Source organism: Gymnoscopelus braueri (genome assembly GCF_963280865.1).
Source record: "Gymnoscopelus braueri genome assembly, chromosome: 15".
Taxonomy (NCBI): domain Eukaryota; kingdom Metazoa; phylum Chordata; class Actinopteri; order Myctophiformes; family Myctophidae; genus Gymnoscopelus; species Gymnoscopelus braueri.
In genome coordinates this window covers 46,570,555-46,588,109 of record NC_137620.1, presented here as the reverse complement: position 1 = coordinate 46,588,109, position 17,555 = coordinate 46,570,555, and the positions used below count along the sequence as shown (strand labels likewise).

Below are 17,555 nucleotides of genomic sequence, written 5' to 3'. Positions count from 1 at the left end.
AACCCTTTTTTTTTTACCCGAAATTGAGTGATAAATGGGACTCTTGATTTGGCTTGCACACTTTTCTATTTCAAATTGTTTGCTGCATCAGCATGAGTTATAATACACCCAGCCCCCATTTTTCTTAAGAGATAATGTTCCTCCATACCTCCAAATTCTTTTTTTTTATAAGTGACGGCTTCCATAAGTTATATCCACTTCCATTTAAAGAGTCTCTATAACCGGGACGAACATGTCATTGTTGGCTCTGATCCTAGACTTCTGTACTGGTTAACGGAATGTCTTAAAAAAAAAGAAAAAAAGGCTTTAGGTAGGACGGGTTAGGGAATGTGTGTGATTGTAACTGCCACAGTGGTTTCCGTTTCCTAGAGAGATGATGCTGACGGTGGCGGTTGTCTTTGTGTTCCCCACCCCCCCCCCTCTCTCCCCTGTGCCCACCGCCCCTCCCTCAGGTCGCCCTCCCCGGAGCCCATCTACAACAGCGAGGGCAAGCGGCTGAACACCCGCGAGTACCGCACGCGCAAGAAGATCGAGGAGGAGCGCCACTCGCTCATCACGGAGATGGTGGGACTCAACCCCGAGTTCAAGCCCCCCGCAGACTACAAGTAAGGAGCTCAGTTTATACGATGTACAACTTAAGAGCGTTTGGCAGACGCGCTTTAGCTATTAAGACCTGAGGCCGATTCTACAAATACTTACCCAAGCAGTCTGGCTTACATGAGGCTTTGTACCTGTTTCGTCCATACATGGGCATGGTCACTTTGTCCTCCGGCCCCAGCCAAAAAAAGTCTGTCCCCCTTTCGTCCATACATGGGCATAGACACAGGCTGACACGTCATGTGAAGACCGGTGACGTAGTGCTCTGATATTATAAAGTACTTATTCTGGGTCTGTCAGAACCAGGTCTCCTGGTCTTGTTTAAAGGAGCAAAAACCTTCAGAAATGGCAGATTTACAAGCTCTCAGTGCGGCACAAAGTAATGCGCTGTGAGCTTGTAGATCTGCTATTTTGGAATAGCCAAGGCAACAAAAAGAGATTTGCAGTAAGCACGGTAAACGCGAGGTAATACATTGAATGCATAGAAATAGTAATCTAGGATCATAGGTAAACCAAGAACCCATCATCAGTCTAAACAGTAGAATATCGAAAAATGTGTAATATGTACATTGAAACTATACGAACTATAGGATGCCAGATCTACAAATGAACCTGGCATCTGTCTACATAACATGCTATCTAAATCACATTTTAACCTTTTGCATAAGACTGCTAGGCCAACGCATTCTGCCCTCACACACACTCGTCAGATGACTTGTACCGTGTGATAGTTGGGAAAGAATTGGGAGATGTTTGTTGTATTTATTTATGGCGTAGCTCTGCAAGAGGCTAGCAGTCTGAAGGTGTGTGTGTGTGTGTGTGTGTGTGTGTGCGTGTGTGTGTGCGCTTTTGTGCAGAGATAATCTCTCAAACCGCTGCACCGATCAGTGCCTGACTTTACTTGCACGCTGCCAATAGGCCACAGAAATTGGGTCTAAACTACGGAGTCATAGGTCCGATATGTCATAGATGATTGACATCACATTCTGGTCATTTTAAAGCAGTGGTTCTCAAACTTTCAAGTCAAGGACCCCCAAATAGACACTTATTACCCAGTGGACCCCCATTTGAAAAGATATGCCAAGGACCCCCATAAGAGAAGGTTTTTACAGCTCTAGCAGTGATTTTCAACCATTTTCATTTCAAGGACCCCCAGTTTCACATGCATTAGGCTACGGACCCCCATTTAATGGCATTTCTGTCTCTGGGACCCCAATTTATATTTGTAAAATCAATGTTAATTTAACTCTGTGTACAAATGGAACGGGTCCATTTGGTTCCATTTGTACACTCTGAGTTACAGACCCATAAGGGTCCATTTGGTTCCATGTGTACACTCTGAGTTAACAGACCCATAAGGGTCAATTTGGTTCCTAACCATCATTTAGCTCCTTCAAGGACCCCTGGGGGTCCCCGGACCCCACTTAGAGAACCAATGTTTTAAAGTACAAGATCCACATTGGAGCCACGCCGTTGCCATGTGGATCCTGAGATCTCCAGCCTTGAAGCCATAGAGGCCGGACAAACTCAAACATTGAGCTGCTCTAAAAGCTCTTTGTCAAAAATACTTCATTCCTCCTCCATCTGCTGCGTAGCTTTGTCTACCTGTGATGTTTGTATGTCCCTCATTGCTCGCTCCTCGTTGGTCTTGATATATTTCCTTTGTGGTTGTTTCTCCACAGACCTCCAGCCACCAGAGTGAACGACAAGGTCATGATCCCCCAAGACGAATACCCAGAGATCAACTTTGTTGGTCTGCTAATCGGACCACGGTGGGTTTGAACGTCACGCTTACACTCATCGCCGTACTCTGTTCTGGTGCCTGTAGGAGATTAGAGTTGACTTTTTTCCCCAAATTGTAACGGATAATAGTGGATTTGTACTTATTAGTTGGGCACCAGTGTTGCTGATCTACCAGTTCACAACACTTTGCACCGTGGCACGTTGTGAGCTTGTAGATTGGCTATTTTTATATGGAACGCTGCTGCCTAACTAAATATAAGTCTGGCTTAAGTACAGTACACCTATAAATGCAGATTTAGTACAATTCAGTTAAGTATAAGTCAGGCTTTAGTACAGGCTGCCACCCTCTCAATCACATTGATTGCTCATAACCAGTGATAATTTTGACAGCAAAATTAGATTTAGTTTAGTCATAGTCTTTTGAATAAAATGTCATTTAGTTTTAGTCTAGTTTTCGTCAACTAAACGTAACATTTTAGTCAACCAAATCTACAGTTGATTTTGAGCGCAACCCCGGAGCGCAGCCAAACATAAAAGGTCTTGCCTTTTAGTTCTACTGGATCTCTTCTCCACTACTCCCTCTCTAACCTCCCTAGTTTTTATTTGTTAAATTGTCAATATATTTAGTCTTAGTCATCATAGCTTAGTTTTTATTTAGTTTTCATTTGGTTTTCGTCAGTGAAAAAGGGCAGATAGTTTTAGTCGACAAATGAACACTGCTTATTGTCCCTCCTGTGCGTGTGTGCAGTGGTAACACCCTGAAGAACATCGAGAAGGAGTGCTGCGCTAAGATCATGATCCGTGGCAAAGGCTCGGTGAAGGAGGGCAAGGTGGGCCGCAAGGACGGCCAGATGCTGCCCGGCGAGGACGAGCCCCTGCACGCCCTGGTCACCGCCAACACCATGGAGAACGTCAAGAAAGCAGTGGAACAGGTCAGCACTGGTCTCTACTATGTCCTCAACCCATTCAGACCGGGAACGCATCTGTAATGTTTTTGAAAATGGCAGATATACAAGCTCATAGCACGGCTGTATATCTGCTATTTTTTGAAAAATCTTGAAAATCTTTGAATATTATATATATTCTTTTTAAAGCGAACATTTGTACGGTAACTCAAATCTTTGCTTCTGGGGATTCTACAAATTGTCTTCTAAATCCTAACAGTTTTTTTAAAAATGTATCTGGTCGTGGACCCCCATCTCAAAAGATGTTGTTCCAGGGACCCCCAGAAGTTGTAACAGAGTTAAAAATGTTTGCTTAAAAAAAAATACACATTCAAAGATTTGCACAAATTTTCCGCGATTTTTCAAACGATAGCAGATCTACAAGCTCATGGGCTTGTATATTTTTTTCTTTGCAATCGCAAATGCGAATCATTCTCGCCTGTTGGACCTTTCCCATGGTCAGATCAGGGCTAGTACTTCGCTAGATTGACACGCCAGCACGAGAGCTAGCAGAGAAGGACGTTAATCCCCTCTGTTCTCAACCTGCACCCGTTGGTGACAAACACAAAAAAACTGACATTTATTCCAGCTTTATGCTTCACGAGTGCCGCGCTATGAGCTTGTAGATCTGCTATTTTTGGAAAAAAAAATCAAAAAACTGTTAGGATTAACCATAAGTTCAAGTGTGATGGTAGTGTCATGTCCTTGGGGTGTCCTCGTACATCATGGCTTGTAACACAAGTCACCTCACGCTACAGAAACAGCAGATGGGCTCTTGCCCTACGGGGCCACATGGCTCACAACCACGCATTGAGTTCATTCAGCCCCAGAATTCGCAAGTAGAAAGTAAAACTTAAAGTGTTAAATTGAACGGTAATTCTAATTTGACCTAACGTTTTATAATGGTCGATTCTAGTTTTCGGGCAAGTGGGCAAGACCTGTGGGCAAGTAGAACATGACCTGTACTCTGCCCTGACCTAATGGTCTCGGGTATTCCATAAAAGCAAAGGTTCAATTTGTGATTTATTCACCTGGTTGGCAGTATGTAGAAAAGCAGGAACAATTACTAAAACATCATCATTTTACATATTGTGTTAACCCATTGAGACCTGAAGCCGATACTCCATGTCTCCTAAATCCCAACAGTATTCTGAAAAACCTATGTTTCTATATCAGTGGTGGTCAAACCTTTTCATGTCAAGGACCCCCAAAATGATATATATTTGGCCAAGGACCCCCATCTCAAAATATGTTGTTCCAGGGACCCCCCAGAAGCAAAGATTTGAGTTACAAATCTTCGCTTTAAAACCATATATATTCAAAGATTTGCACCAATTTTCACGATGTTTTTCAAAAATAGCAGATATCTTGTATATCTGCTATTTTTGAATAGCCAATGTGTAAAATAATGCTTTTTACCTCAAATCAAAAAGTGACACAGATGTGTTCCAGGTCTTAATGGGTTAATTGTTTAGTAAGATTAAAGTTTTTGCTTTAATGAGTGTGTGTGTGTGTGTGTGTCTCCAACAGATCCGCAACATCCTGAAGCAAGGCATTGAGACGCCCGAGGACCAGAACGACCTGAGGAAGATGCAGCTCAGAGAGCTGGCCAGGCTCAACGGCACTCTGAGAGAGGACGACAACAGGTCAGCTTTAAGCCCAGTCTGACCAATAGGTCATCAAACTAACTGGTTCCATGATGGTGTCAAGTTCTCTGTCGCCACGTCATTTTTCATGAGATCAAAGAGTATTAGAATGAATGGGTCAAACTGGCAATGCAGTACGTTATTCAGAAGCATCTGCCAAAACACTAATGGTCTGGGAATGGGATATTTCATAGAAGCAAAAGTTAAAGCATCAAACTGCTATTTCTTCAACTGTGGTTGGCTGTATGTAAATATTGTGCTAATAACAATTTTATACTGCATTGGCCCAACGCTTGAAGTGGCCACTGCAAATTTGCAGACTGCCTTCAATAGGTTTTCAGTGGTCTTTAATTAAACTGAAGCTTGTTCTGAACTTAAAAAAACCCCAATGTATGGTATTCAGTAGGTCTCCAAACATAAATCCCTCATCGGGTGTTCACACTCTTAAAGGTGAACACATTGAGCTGGTCTCCTTATAAATACCTGGGCATGTGGCTAGATTCCAAGCTCTCATTTAAGATTCATGTGGAGAACCTAATCAAAAAACTAAGAGTACAGATTGGTTTCCTCTACAGAAACGGGTCCTGTTTTTCCTTTACCAGCAGAAAAACTGTTATTAAATCTGTCATAATGTCTGTGTTTGACTATGGTGATGTGCTGTACATGCATGCTTCAACCTCCACACTGAAGCCTCTGGATGCAGTCTACCACAGTGCCCTACGTTTTATCACTGGTGATGATTATCTCACCCATCACTGTATTTTATATGATAAAGTGGGTTGGCCTTCTCTGGCAGTACGCAGAGAGCAGCATTGTATGTTGTTTATTTATAAGGCCTTGTGTGGTAAGCTTCCCCTGTACCAATCTTCGCTTTTAGAGCCAAAGGTTACTGGACATGCAACACGTTCACAAACACACATTAGATATACCAGTCCACGTAAGAACAGTGAACAAGGAAAGACTGCTTTCATGTATTATGCTCCACACAAATGGAACAAACTTCAGGACTCTCTGAAACTGGAGCGATTGGTCTCAATAGAAACATTTGGGGTACTTCTTGAGGACACATTGCATAGTAACTGCACCTGTTTCATGTAACACTATATTTATTTGTATCTGTGATGATCGTAATTTGATTCAAATGTATGTATTTCATTTGTTTTAGATGCTGTTATCAGGGCATCCTTGAAAAAGAGAGCTTTGCTCTCAATGGGCTCCCCTGAATAAATAAAGGAAAAAGAAAAGGGAGAATAATTGTTTAGGCAAAGGGAATTGTGTTTGTATAGCACATTTCAACAAGGCAATTCCATGTGCTTTTCACCAAACATCAAGCCAAGGAAACACAATGATATTATACAACATTAGGATGCAATAAAGCAATGAGTCTGTGTTTATGAAGCAGTGTGGAGGACTCTTTTCACGCCGTTTCACAAATCACAGATTGGGTCTTGGCCAGACAAAAAGTTTGTCCCTATGATTCAGTCTGTTGAAGCCCCTAATTGCTGTATACATGGAGAAAAGGAGTCCGCTGTGACTGTGGTTTCTGTGTCTTTGTCTGCCATTAGTATTGCTTCATGTGTTTTTGTTTTGTTTCGTTGCAGGATCCTGCGTCCGTGGCAGAACTCAGAGCCTCGCAGCATCACCAACACAACCCTCTGTACCAAGTGTGGAGGAGCAGGACACATCTCCTCTGACTGCAAATATCAAAGGTACACACACACACACACACACGTAATACACACTGCACCACCTGCACACTACTACACACATCACCCACACAACCCTCTGTACCAAGTTCAAACGAATACATTTTATATATCTATCTATATATATATCTATCTCGTTGCTGTCGAGCTGAAACCTCTTATCTCCGTAGTTGTTGTTTTTTTGTAAATGAATACCCTACTGCAGGGGTCTTCAACAGGGGGTCCGGGACCCCTAGGGGGTCCTCAGAGTTACTACAGGGGGTCCGCCAAATCCTGATAGGATTTCGTTTTTTTTACATTAACCACTTGAACCCAAGAATTCCTTTTCTGAGGGGAAACATGAGCCGAAAATTGGCAAAGAGGCTATAGGTGTAGAGGGGAAAAAAGAACACACTAAGTAAAATAACTTTAATCTGAAACACAATTTTATACAATATAGAGTAGGGGGTCCCTGCTTCATCTCTCTCTCAGCTATGGGGGTCCTAGGCCTGAAAACGTTGAAGACCCCTGCCCTACTGGATCATACTACAGCGTCACACAAAAGTAGCAGATCTACAAGCTCAAAACGCGACTCAAAGCGCGGCTCCGGGTTGAGCTTGTCGATCTGCTACTTTTGAATTTGAATTCTGAAAAGCAAGTTTTGGACATAATGAGGTTTTTCCACCTGACAGAGACTGCATTTAAAACTAGAAACGACATTTCTTAGAAACTTTATAAGTGGGCCTGCAGCTCGCCAAGGCTGTGCAACCTTGTGTTGGGAGAGGTAGGGTGAAATAAACCTTGTGTTGGAGAGGTAGGGTGAAATAAACCTTGTGTTGGGAGAGGTAGGGTGAAATAAATGAATAAATGTATTGTTTTAACCACTTAGCCAAGACCGTACAAAGTCGAGACCTAGCTCGTTCCCTAGCTCAGTGAAATGTTATGGACCCCAAATAGTGTCACTACAAAGTACCACATCATGGATATTGTTTTGTCATCAATAATTTGATGACCATCGGTTCCGGTAGGAGACACAAAGGAGACTCTTTGTGTCTCCTACCGGAACCGATGGTCATCAAATTATTGTCTTAGGAATGAGACAAAAACTAAAAAATATCCATGAATTCAAGTCTCCATGGGGTGACTGATCCATAGGGGAAAAAAAGTAACTTTGTGTGTGAACTATCCCTTTAACATGAATCCAACTATCTATGAAATCCATGAAAAAGTGTAATCTGCAACACAGTGTTATACAACATGTAGTGGAGGGAGGGGGTCCCTGCTTCATCTGTCTCTCAGCTAGAGGGTCCTGGGGCTGAAAAAACGTTGAAGGACCCCTGGGGCCCTGGCATAGAGCCTAACGTAGTATCTGTGTGTCTCCTCTGTCTCCAGTTCGTTTTCAGCTCACAGGACGGGCGGAGGAGGCGGTCAGGGAGGCGGGGAGCCTCCTCAGTCGGCCCAGGACAAGGCCCGCATGGACAAGGAGTACCTGTCCCTCATGGCGGAGCTGGGGGAGGCCCCCGTCCCCTCCTCCGGGGGAGGAGGAGGACACAACAACCAGGGAGGAGGAGGAGGACCTCGAGGCAACAACAACAACCAGCCCCCACCGGTCAGTGTCTCTGTTGACACATGGATTAACCCATTAAGACCTGAGGCGATTCTTTAAAAAAATCTAAATCCTAACAGTTTTTTGAAAAAAAATCTAAAAAATAAAAATTCATGATTTTTCAAAAATAGCAGATATACAAGCTCGTAGCGCGGCACTCGGTGCCGCGCTATGAGCTTGTATATCTGCTATTTTTGAATAGCCTAAAGAAATCTAAAAGTGACACAGATGCGTTCCAGGTATTAATGGGTTAAAGTTCTCAGTCGCCACGACTCATTTCAGTCATCTAGATTCCATATGAAGCCAGCATGTCTTCTATTAGGGAAGCATGTTCGCCGGCGGAAAATAGCCGATCTACAAGCTCTCAATGCGTCTGATAATGATACTACACATCATTTATCAATTAAAGTATGTTCTGTAATAATTTACATCTCTAAAGTAACTAGTAACTAAAGCTGTCAAATACAATAAACAATATAATACAACAAATTACAATATTTGCCTCCGAGATGTAGTGAAGTAGAAGTTTAAAAAGTAACAAATTGTACTTTAATACTGTACGACGTGAGTGAATTGCCAAAATAATTACTTTTTTTTTTATCAAATTTTTATCCCACGATTTTGTAACCCTTTTTTCACCCTTGAATTGTACTTTAATACTGTACGTGCGTGAATGGACTTAAATTGTACTTTAACCCAATTTGGGCGGGAACCCCTACTATTTGGTGTTCCTGTTGCTATGTACAGTATATAGCAACGTATTTTTTGATACATATTTGAAGTTTTTCTGAGAACTGAGGTCAGGATTTAGAAGGCGTTTTTTAGAATCGGCCTCAGGTCTAAATTGCTTAATACTGTACGTGAGTAAATTAACTTTGATACTGTACCTGAGTAAATGGACTTAAATTGTACTTTAATACAGTACGCGAGTACATTTACTTAGTTACTTTCCACAGTACCAGAATCCAACGTATCAATGTGTTGTGTGTGTGTGTGTGTGTGTGTGTGTCTGCAGAACCGTCCTCCCTGGATGAACTCGGGTCACAATGACAGGAACTTCCACAGCATGCACGGGGGTCACGGAGGTCACGGGGGCCACGGAGGTCACGGAGGCCACGGAGGTCACGGCGGCGGGCACGGGGGCCACCACAACTATCCTCCGCCCATGAGCAACATGGGCGGCCCCCCGATGCCCCCCAACCCCAACGGCATGCCTCCGCCCTGGATGCAGCCCCCACCTCCACCCATGGGCCAGAATCACGGACACCCCATGGGTACGAAACACTTAACTTTTATTTGCCAGATGTATTACTTGTTTGCGCAGCGGATAAAATAGCAGATCTACAAGTTCACAACGCGCCGCACTGCGATGCGTTGGGGGGGCTTGTAGATTGGCTGTTGTCTTCACGTCAACTCATATTACAGGGAATTATGAATTCTTGTTTTCAAGACCTGTTAAAGTATTATGGACCTTTGAGTGAACGGTCAAAGGTCTTAGCAAAGGTCCTTGCACACCTGGGGCCATGTTTTCATGCCGTTATGTTGTCATTTTGAACAGTATTTTTGTCATGAGTACATCCACATCCCCTACTGTATCTTAACCCATTAAAGGGATATTTCACTTTCCAAAAAACTTCAGGTCATTTTATGGTCTACTCAGGCTTTTGTGAGCCCCCCAGACCATTTTTAAGTTGCTTGATTCAGTATTTAGATATTTTATATTTATTTTATCAGCCCCCTTCCTATACAAACCCATTGTAACTTCAAACTCCATTTTAACCATGTTAGATTCATCAAAAACACCCGTCCTTGGTTCTGGTGACTCATACCGCCCCCCTAATACGTGAGGGGGCCGTGTTTTTTTTATTACTTTTTTCATTTATTTTTAATATATTTTTAAAAATTAAAACAATTAAATACAATAAAAATATTATATTAAATAAATGAAAAAAGTAATTGAAAAAACACGGCCCCCTCACGTATAAGGAGGGCAGGGTGAGTCCGCAAAAGCAAGGACAGGTGTTTTTGATGAATCTAACATGGTTAAAATGGAGTTTGAAGTTATAATGGGTTTGTATAGGAAGGGGGCGTGTCTGATACAATGAATATCAAATATCTAAATACTGAATTGAGCAACTTAAAAACTGTCTGGGGGGTTCACTAAAGCCTGAGTAGACGATAAAATGATCAAAAGTTTTTTTGAAAGTGAAATATCCCTTTAACCCTTTAAGACCTGAAGCCGATTCTACAAATGTCTTCTAAATCCCAACAGTTTTCTGAAAAACGTATGTTTCTATATCAGTGGTGCTCAAACTTTTTCATGTCAAGGAACCCCAAAATTATATGTATTTTGCCGCGGACCCCCATCAAAATATTTTGTTCCAGGGACCCCCATGAAGCAAGGATTTGAGTAAAAAATGTTCGCTTTAAAAGAATATAAATATATTAATTTGCACACATTTTCTCAATTTTTCTAAAATAGCAGATCTACAAGCTCGTAGCGCGGCACTCGGTGCCGCGCTACGAGCTTGTATATCTGCTATTTTTGAACAGCCAAAGTGTAAAATAATGCTTTTTTAGCTCAAATCAAAAAGTGACACCGATGCGTCCCAGGTCTTAATGGGTTAAGACCGGGAAAGCATCTGTCATTTTAGATTGTAACCACTTTAACCGTTATTTTATACTTTGGCTATTCAAAAATAGCAGAGCTACAAGCTCATAGTGCCGCCCTAGGAGCTTGTAGCTCTGCTATTTTGTGGGAAAAATCATGAAAATGTGTGCAAATCTTATATTTGTTTAAAGTGAACATTTGTAACTCAAATCTTTGCTTCCGGGGGATTCTACAAATGTCTTCTAAACCCTAACAGTTTTTTGATATGTTTCTATATGCATTATGCACTGGTTCTAAACTTTTTCATGTCATGTTTTTTTCTTATCGCACAGGTCAGATATGACAAATAATGTTAATATACAAATCATTTACTGACATTTAATAATTGTATACTTTAAAAAGGAAAAGGAAACATAGCGAAAATAGCAGATCTACAAGCAAATGTCAAATGACAAATGTCTTCTAAACCCTAACAGTTTTTTGATATGTTTCTATATGCATTATGCACTGGTTCTAAACTTTTTCATGTCATGTTTTTTTCTTATCGCACAGGTCAGATATGACAAATAATGTTAATATACAAATCATTTACTGACATTTAATAATTGTATACTTTAAAAAGGAAAAGGAAACATAGCGAAAATAGCAGATCTACAAGCTTACAAGAGCTTGCAGATCTGCCATTTCAGCTTTTTGGGCGGTGAAACCGCCCCTATAAGTGAGGTTTGGAAATTTGTACAATTATCCTGCGCTGTGAAATTTGTACAATTATCCTGCGCTGTGATTGGCCAAAAAGTACCCCGATGCTTTGTGATTGGCCAGTGTCACATGACACATGTGCATAGCCCTATATAAGAAACCATAACTTAAAAAAAACAATAAATTTGTTTTTTTTTAAGTTATGGTTTCTTCCATCATAAAGAGTGTTTCAATAAATGTATTTATTTTTTGTACATGATTGGTTGACTCCATTCAGTATTGTGATTAGCTAGCAAGACACCGCCCACTTCACACAGGGTGTGATTTTTTTTTTAATATTTGAAAATGTTTGAACATTTTTCAACATGGAAACAAATATGACGATTATCTCAAATAATCGTGACAGGCTCTAGGTGTAATTTGAACCATTGCTTTGTGTGTGTGTGCAGGTCTCTTGCCGCCTCCAATGGGCATGATGCCCCCTCCCCCTCCTCCCCCCAGCAGCCAGCCTCCCCCTCCTCCCTCCGGACCCATGCCGCCATGGCAACAGCAGGCTCCACCCCCTCCTCCCACCAGTAGCATGGGCAGCAGCGCACCGCTCCCATGGCAACAGAGTAAGTACGCACGCACGCACACACACTACTCTGTGTTTTCACAATAAAAGCGTCCTGTTTTACTGGTTTGGTTGGTCATCGCCTTTGATCAAAACCCGACAGATTCTGGGTTCCAATCCCCATTTGGAGAGTCTGATTATGTTTTATTTTTGACCCATATTTCGGGTCTTAATCAATTTGAAAAACGTAGATTTGCTTAACTCATTCACTGCCACAATTATTGCTGGCCGCGTTTGCCCACTGCCAGAGATTTTTCATTGAAAAAAAAAAGTACTCAGGAGCCGAGATACAGAATTTTTAAGTTAACAAGGAAGTGGATGGGAGTCTAGATCTTTAAACAATCATATCTCCTTGGTCTTTGGGTCAAATTTGAAAAAAAAACAAAAAAATAAAAAATAAAATTAAAATTACGTTTTTTACGTCAGTGGCAGTGAATGAGTTAAGGTTTGATTTGAAAACGTGTACCGGTGTGTATATATATATTGATTGATTGAATACTTTATTATCATTATTGTTAACAGTACAGGTAGTACAGTCAAAGGTTATTCTAAATGGATAAAACAAAAAGCCCCAGGGGCTCGTTTCCATTGTGGTCCATTGTACTCAATTCATCAGTAATACAAATGCACTACAGAACATAAATCTACAAAACCACCGAAGTGGAAAAGAGCAGCACTCCAAAACAAATACTGCGAGACTGGCTCAGATGTAGTTTCTCATCTTTATTGAGAGAACGCCAACGCGTTTCAGCCTTCCTCAGAACATATTGGAATAAAGCTCAAACCTTCAAAAACCCACCTCTGCAGGATGGTCTTTCCCAGCTGAGGTCTAGTTAGGATGTATACCCAACTTAACTCTTTGAGTGCTTCTCTATCTGTCGTGTGTGTTTATAAACGCAGCCAGACAAACGATTTCAATGGATATAACAATTCTGTGACCGGTTGAAAAAGGGTTATAAAACACAAAATCGCTGGCACTGGGGTGAGTACATTATGAATGAACTCTGGCAGTCAATGTGTTAAAGTTGGTTCCTTTTTTCTTTATGTAAAGCGAGTCATAGTATCGCCGATACTGACGTCATCTGAAAACTTAAATAACGACCGATATTTCGGGCAAACCGATTCATCAGGTGGGTTTCATGTCTGCATTGTCACTTTAACCCATTAATACCTGGGACGCATCTGTGTCACTTTTAGATTTCTTTAGGCTATTCAAAAATAGCAGATATACAAGCTCATAGCGCGGCACCGAGTGCCGCGCTACGAGCTTGTAGATCTGCTATTTTTGAAAATTATTGAAAAAAAAATTTTGATTTTTTTTCAAAAAACTGACATTTTTTTTAGAATCGCCTCAGGTCTTAATGGGTTAAAAAATACAACTTGACCAGCAGGTCTCTCTCTCTCTCTCTCTCTCTCTCTCCTCCAGACACCAGCACCACCTCCAGTGCGGGCGGTAACCACGGTAACCTCCCCCCCTGGCAGCAGCCCCAGCAGTCCTCCGGCGCCGGGCAGGGCGGCGGCCAGCAGCAGCAGCAGCCGCCTCCCCCCATGGGCGGCGTGCCCCCGCCCCCGGGCGTCCAGCCCCCGCTCCCGCCCGGCGCCCCCCCTCCCCCTCCGCCGCCGCCCCCCGGCTCGGCGGGCATGATGTACGCGCCCCCCCCTCCTCCGCCGCCCCCCATGGACCCCTCCAACTTTGTCACCATGATGGGCATGGGCGTGCCCGGCATGCCCCCCTTCGGCATGCCCCCCGCGCCCCCGCCTCCGCCCCCGCAGTAACCCCCTTACCTTTCCTCCAGATTAATTCACGCTACTACACCCCCCTCCCCCCCCCCCCCCTCGCTGGGTTCTCAACGGCGGACGCCTGAGTCTGGACGCTCGATGGGTTTGTTTAAAAAAAGTGTTTGAATGGAAAACCCAAATGGACCCGTAAGGGTCTGTAACTCTGAGAGTGTACAAATGGAACCATATGGACCCTTAATAACCACTTAAACCATTAATACCTGGAACGCCATCTGTGTCATTTTTTTGATTTCTTTGGGCTATTCAAAAGAATAGCAGATCTACAAGCTCATAGCGCGGCACCGAGTGCCGCGCTATGAGCTTGTAGATCTGCTATTTTTTTGAAAAATCGTGAAAATTCGTGGCAAAATCTTGGATTATATATATTTTTTAAAGCGAACATTTGTAAAATATTTAGTTTCCAGGAAACCCCCAGAGGCAAAGATTTGAGTTACTAATGTCCGCCAAAAAAAAAGAAAAAAAATCTTAATATTTGCACAACTTTTCATTATTTTTTTTAAAAATAGCAGATCTACAAGCTCATAGTGTGTCACTCGATGCCGCGCTATGAGCTTGTATATCTGTAGCCAAATAAATTAAAAAAAATTACACACGGATGCCTTCCTGGTCTTAAAGAGTTAAACCCCAGCATGAATACTAATCTTTTTTCAGGCAATTTTTACTATTTAAAACATTTTTTATTAAACGGTGAAAAATAGCTGATCTACATTGACGTCGTGTTGTTGGCTTGTAGATCGGCTTATTTGAACTGTTTTAAAATGTTTTTCTCAATAGTAAAAGAATAAATAAAAATCTGTAAAAGTCTAGGCATTGGGGGAGTAACCAGCCCTGTATCTGTATTGTGGGGAAAGCTTTCACTGAAAATAGCCGATCGACAAGCTCACAACTACACTAGTATAGAGCTCTGAGGAACTCCGATCAACCATGCAGAGGTTTGAGTGGTTACCTGTCTAAATCTTAGTTAACCCATTAAAGACCTGAGGCGATCCTTAAAAATGATTTCTAAATCCTAACAGTTTTTTGAAAAGAATCTTAAAAAAAAAGTTTTCAAGATTTTTCAAAAATAGCAGATCTACAAGCTCATAGCGCGGCACTCGGTGCTGCGCTATGAGCTTGCAGATCTGCTATTTTTTAATAGCCAAAGAAATCTAAAGTGATGCGTTCCAGGTCTTAGTGGGGTAAGTTACAGACCCTTAAGGGTCTATAAATTAAAACTGAGGATTTGACGTCTAGATTGGGATCCCAGAGATTTAAAAAAAATCAAACCAGGTGGTCCTTGAAATAAGTGGACCGCTGGTGGTCCCCGGGCCTGACGTTGAGAAGCGGTGATCTCCACACGACATGAACCGAGGACCCACCAACACATTAAACCAATAAGATATATTGTTCTCACCATCATTATTACATAATTATCATAACCTGTGCTTTACTTTTTTATTATCGGTCCTTGGCATTTTTTTTTGTTATTTTTTTGGAAGACACCCGCAAAACAATGAAAAGGATTGTCTAGTTGAATTTGTAAATTAGCCTATAACTTAATTTGTTTTTGTTGTTTTTAAAAGTTTGTATTGAGTTAAACACGAAGCTGTGTGTGTGTGTGTGGAATCCAAACACTGTTGCTCTTTGTGTAACGATGATCTCTGCTGCAGTGGATTCTATCCGTTCATATTATTATTACTTGCAAACGAAAAAATAAATCCTCAAAAATAGCTGCCACTTTGTTTTTTTGCTCAACACTTTTTCTCATTTTTTTTCACTCGATGAATAAACTGTAAATTACTTTTTTTCTTTTCATCTTTTTGAGTTTAAAACGTTAACGTTGATCGATGGGGCTAAATGAGCTCAGATTAATGCTTAATTTGTTTTGTTTTTTGCATGTTCCTGGTTCACATACTAGCTCACATTTTTTTTCTGTTTGTGGTCCATTTAAGTATAGCTTTGATTTTGAATGAGATGAATATTTTTGTAAAAACTTGAACGAGATGTTGAAGTGTGTGTGTGTGTGTGTTCTCATCACTCAGTTCCTGGTCGGCAAACAAACTCCCCGTTTTTTGTTTTGTAAATCGTTGTTGCCGGCCGTTTTAAAGAAGGTTTTGACTTTTTTTTTCTTTTCTTTTTTCTTTAGTGTCATTGGCCTGTATTATCATCACCTACTGAATAAACCTTGTCATGCAGTCATTCAGGTAGTTTGTAGAGCTGTAGTAAGTAAGGGAAATGAGCCGTTTTACTGCAGGCTTACCGTCAATTTATGCTTTTGAGTCGACAAGTGTCTCATGATGTGTCTCGATGACGATTTGAGCGTTCATACTGGCTGCGACTCGCCAACGGCTAGGCAACAACTTAACCCTTTTAGACCGGGGACGCATCTGTGTCATTTTAGATTTCTCTGGCTATTAAAAAATAGCAGATATGAGCTTGTAGATCTGCAATTTTTTTAAATCGTTAAAATGCGTGCAAATCTTTGAATATCTCTTTTAAAGCGAACATTTGTGAAATATTTTGTTCCAGGAACCTCCAGAAGAAAAGATTTGAGTACATTTTTTTTTTAAAAAGTGTATTCAAAGATTTGCACAATGTTCAAGATTTTGCTAAAAACTCTTAGATCTACAAGCGTTGCGCTACGAGCTTGTATATTTGCGATTTTTGAATAGCCCAAAGTATAAAATGGTTACAGCTAAAAAAATCTAAAGTGACACAGTATGCTTTCACGGTCTTGTTAAGGGGTCAAACAAAGGAAGTGAATGTACAGTCTTCGTACCAACCAGAAGTATCCATCATTTTATGATGAAACTTGACAAACTTGCCGCTCAAAGCATAAATTGACCTTTTAACGTGTCACCTTAGGACTGCTTGAATACTGAAGCATCATTTTCAACGGCGGTGCTTGCCGAAAACAGCTGATGTTGATCAGCTTTTTCTGGCAAGCAACGCCGTCATGCGTCAGTATACAAATTCTAAACTTGAGGCTCCATGCTCGTCTCTTCTCCTCCTCTCTGCTCTGTGTAGCTCTTCTGCAGTGTTTCTGTTTCTCTGACCATTACTGACATTCTTTTTTTTTTCTTCGTTTTACGTCCCTGGGGTTTAGTGTAGGAGAAACAAATCTAAAATTAGGTTAGACATAGTATTTTTACTCTATTTTTGGAATTTGGTCTGTGGGGCCCCCCCTGTCTCTTTGTGTTGTTGGTTCTTCTTGGCCTTGACACTATAGCTGTTGAAATCTTGCTTGGAAACCATTAAACGTCTTAACAATTCCACCCTTCAGTCTGCAGACCCTATTCATTGTTTCACGTTCACATTCCACACCATGGAGGTCTTTGATTCGGTCAAAATGCCAGTTTGTAGATTTAGCTAGTTTCTGCAAGAGATTTGGTGTAGAGGGGAATAAAGCGCAGACAAAGTACAGAGCTAAAAGTGATAGTTTACAACAACAAAAAAATCCTATCACCCCATGGAGACTTGAATTCATGGATATTTGTTTTGTTTTTTGTCGGATTCCTAAGCCAATAATTTGATGACCAGCGGTAGGTGAGATACAAATGAGTCTCTTGGTGTCTCCTACCAGAACCGTCATCAAATTATTGTCTTAGGAATGAGACAAAAACTAAAAAAAT

General features: G+C 41.4%; 1 protein-coding gene and 1 long non-coding RNA gene across 2 annotated transcripts in view; both read left to right on the top strand.

Moving 5' to 3' along the window:
* Window positions 1-14,177, top strand: part of sf1 (splicing factor 1) — a 33,098-nt gene extending 18,921 nt beyond the window's left edge. Inside the window, exons 9-17 of the mRNA XM_080451017.1 lie at window positions 453-605; window positions 2,280-2,369; window positions 3,089-3,272; window positions 4,815-4,930; window positions 6,532-6,639; window positions 8,008-8,224; window positions 9,237-9,495; window positions 11,981-12,145; window positions 13,571-14,177. Coding sequence (XP_080307143.1) covers window positions 453-605; window positions 2,280-2,369; window positions 3,089-3,272; window positions 4,815-4,930; window positions 6,532-6,639; window positions 8,008-8,224; window positions 9,237-9,495; window positions 11,981-12,145; window positions 13,571-13,920 — 1,642 coding nt within the window. The 3' untranslated portion in view covers window positions 13,921-14,177. The remainder of the gene's footprint in view (window positions 1-452; window positions 606-2,279; window positions 2,370-3,088; window positions 3,273-4,814; window positions 4,931-6,531; window positions 6,640-8,007; window positions 8,225-9,236; window positions 9,496-11,980; window positions 12,146-13,570) is intronic.
* A 107-nt stretch (window positions 14,178-14,284) lies between these two features.
* Window positions 14,285-17,198, top strand: LOC308102495. The gene is made up of 2 exons (XR_013934661.1): window positions 14,285-14,550; window positions 14,845-17,198. It is a non-coding gene; the product is annotated as an uncharacterized lncRNA (long non-coding RNA).
* The last annotated feature ends 357 nt before the right edge of the window (window positions 17,199-17,555 follow it).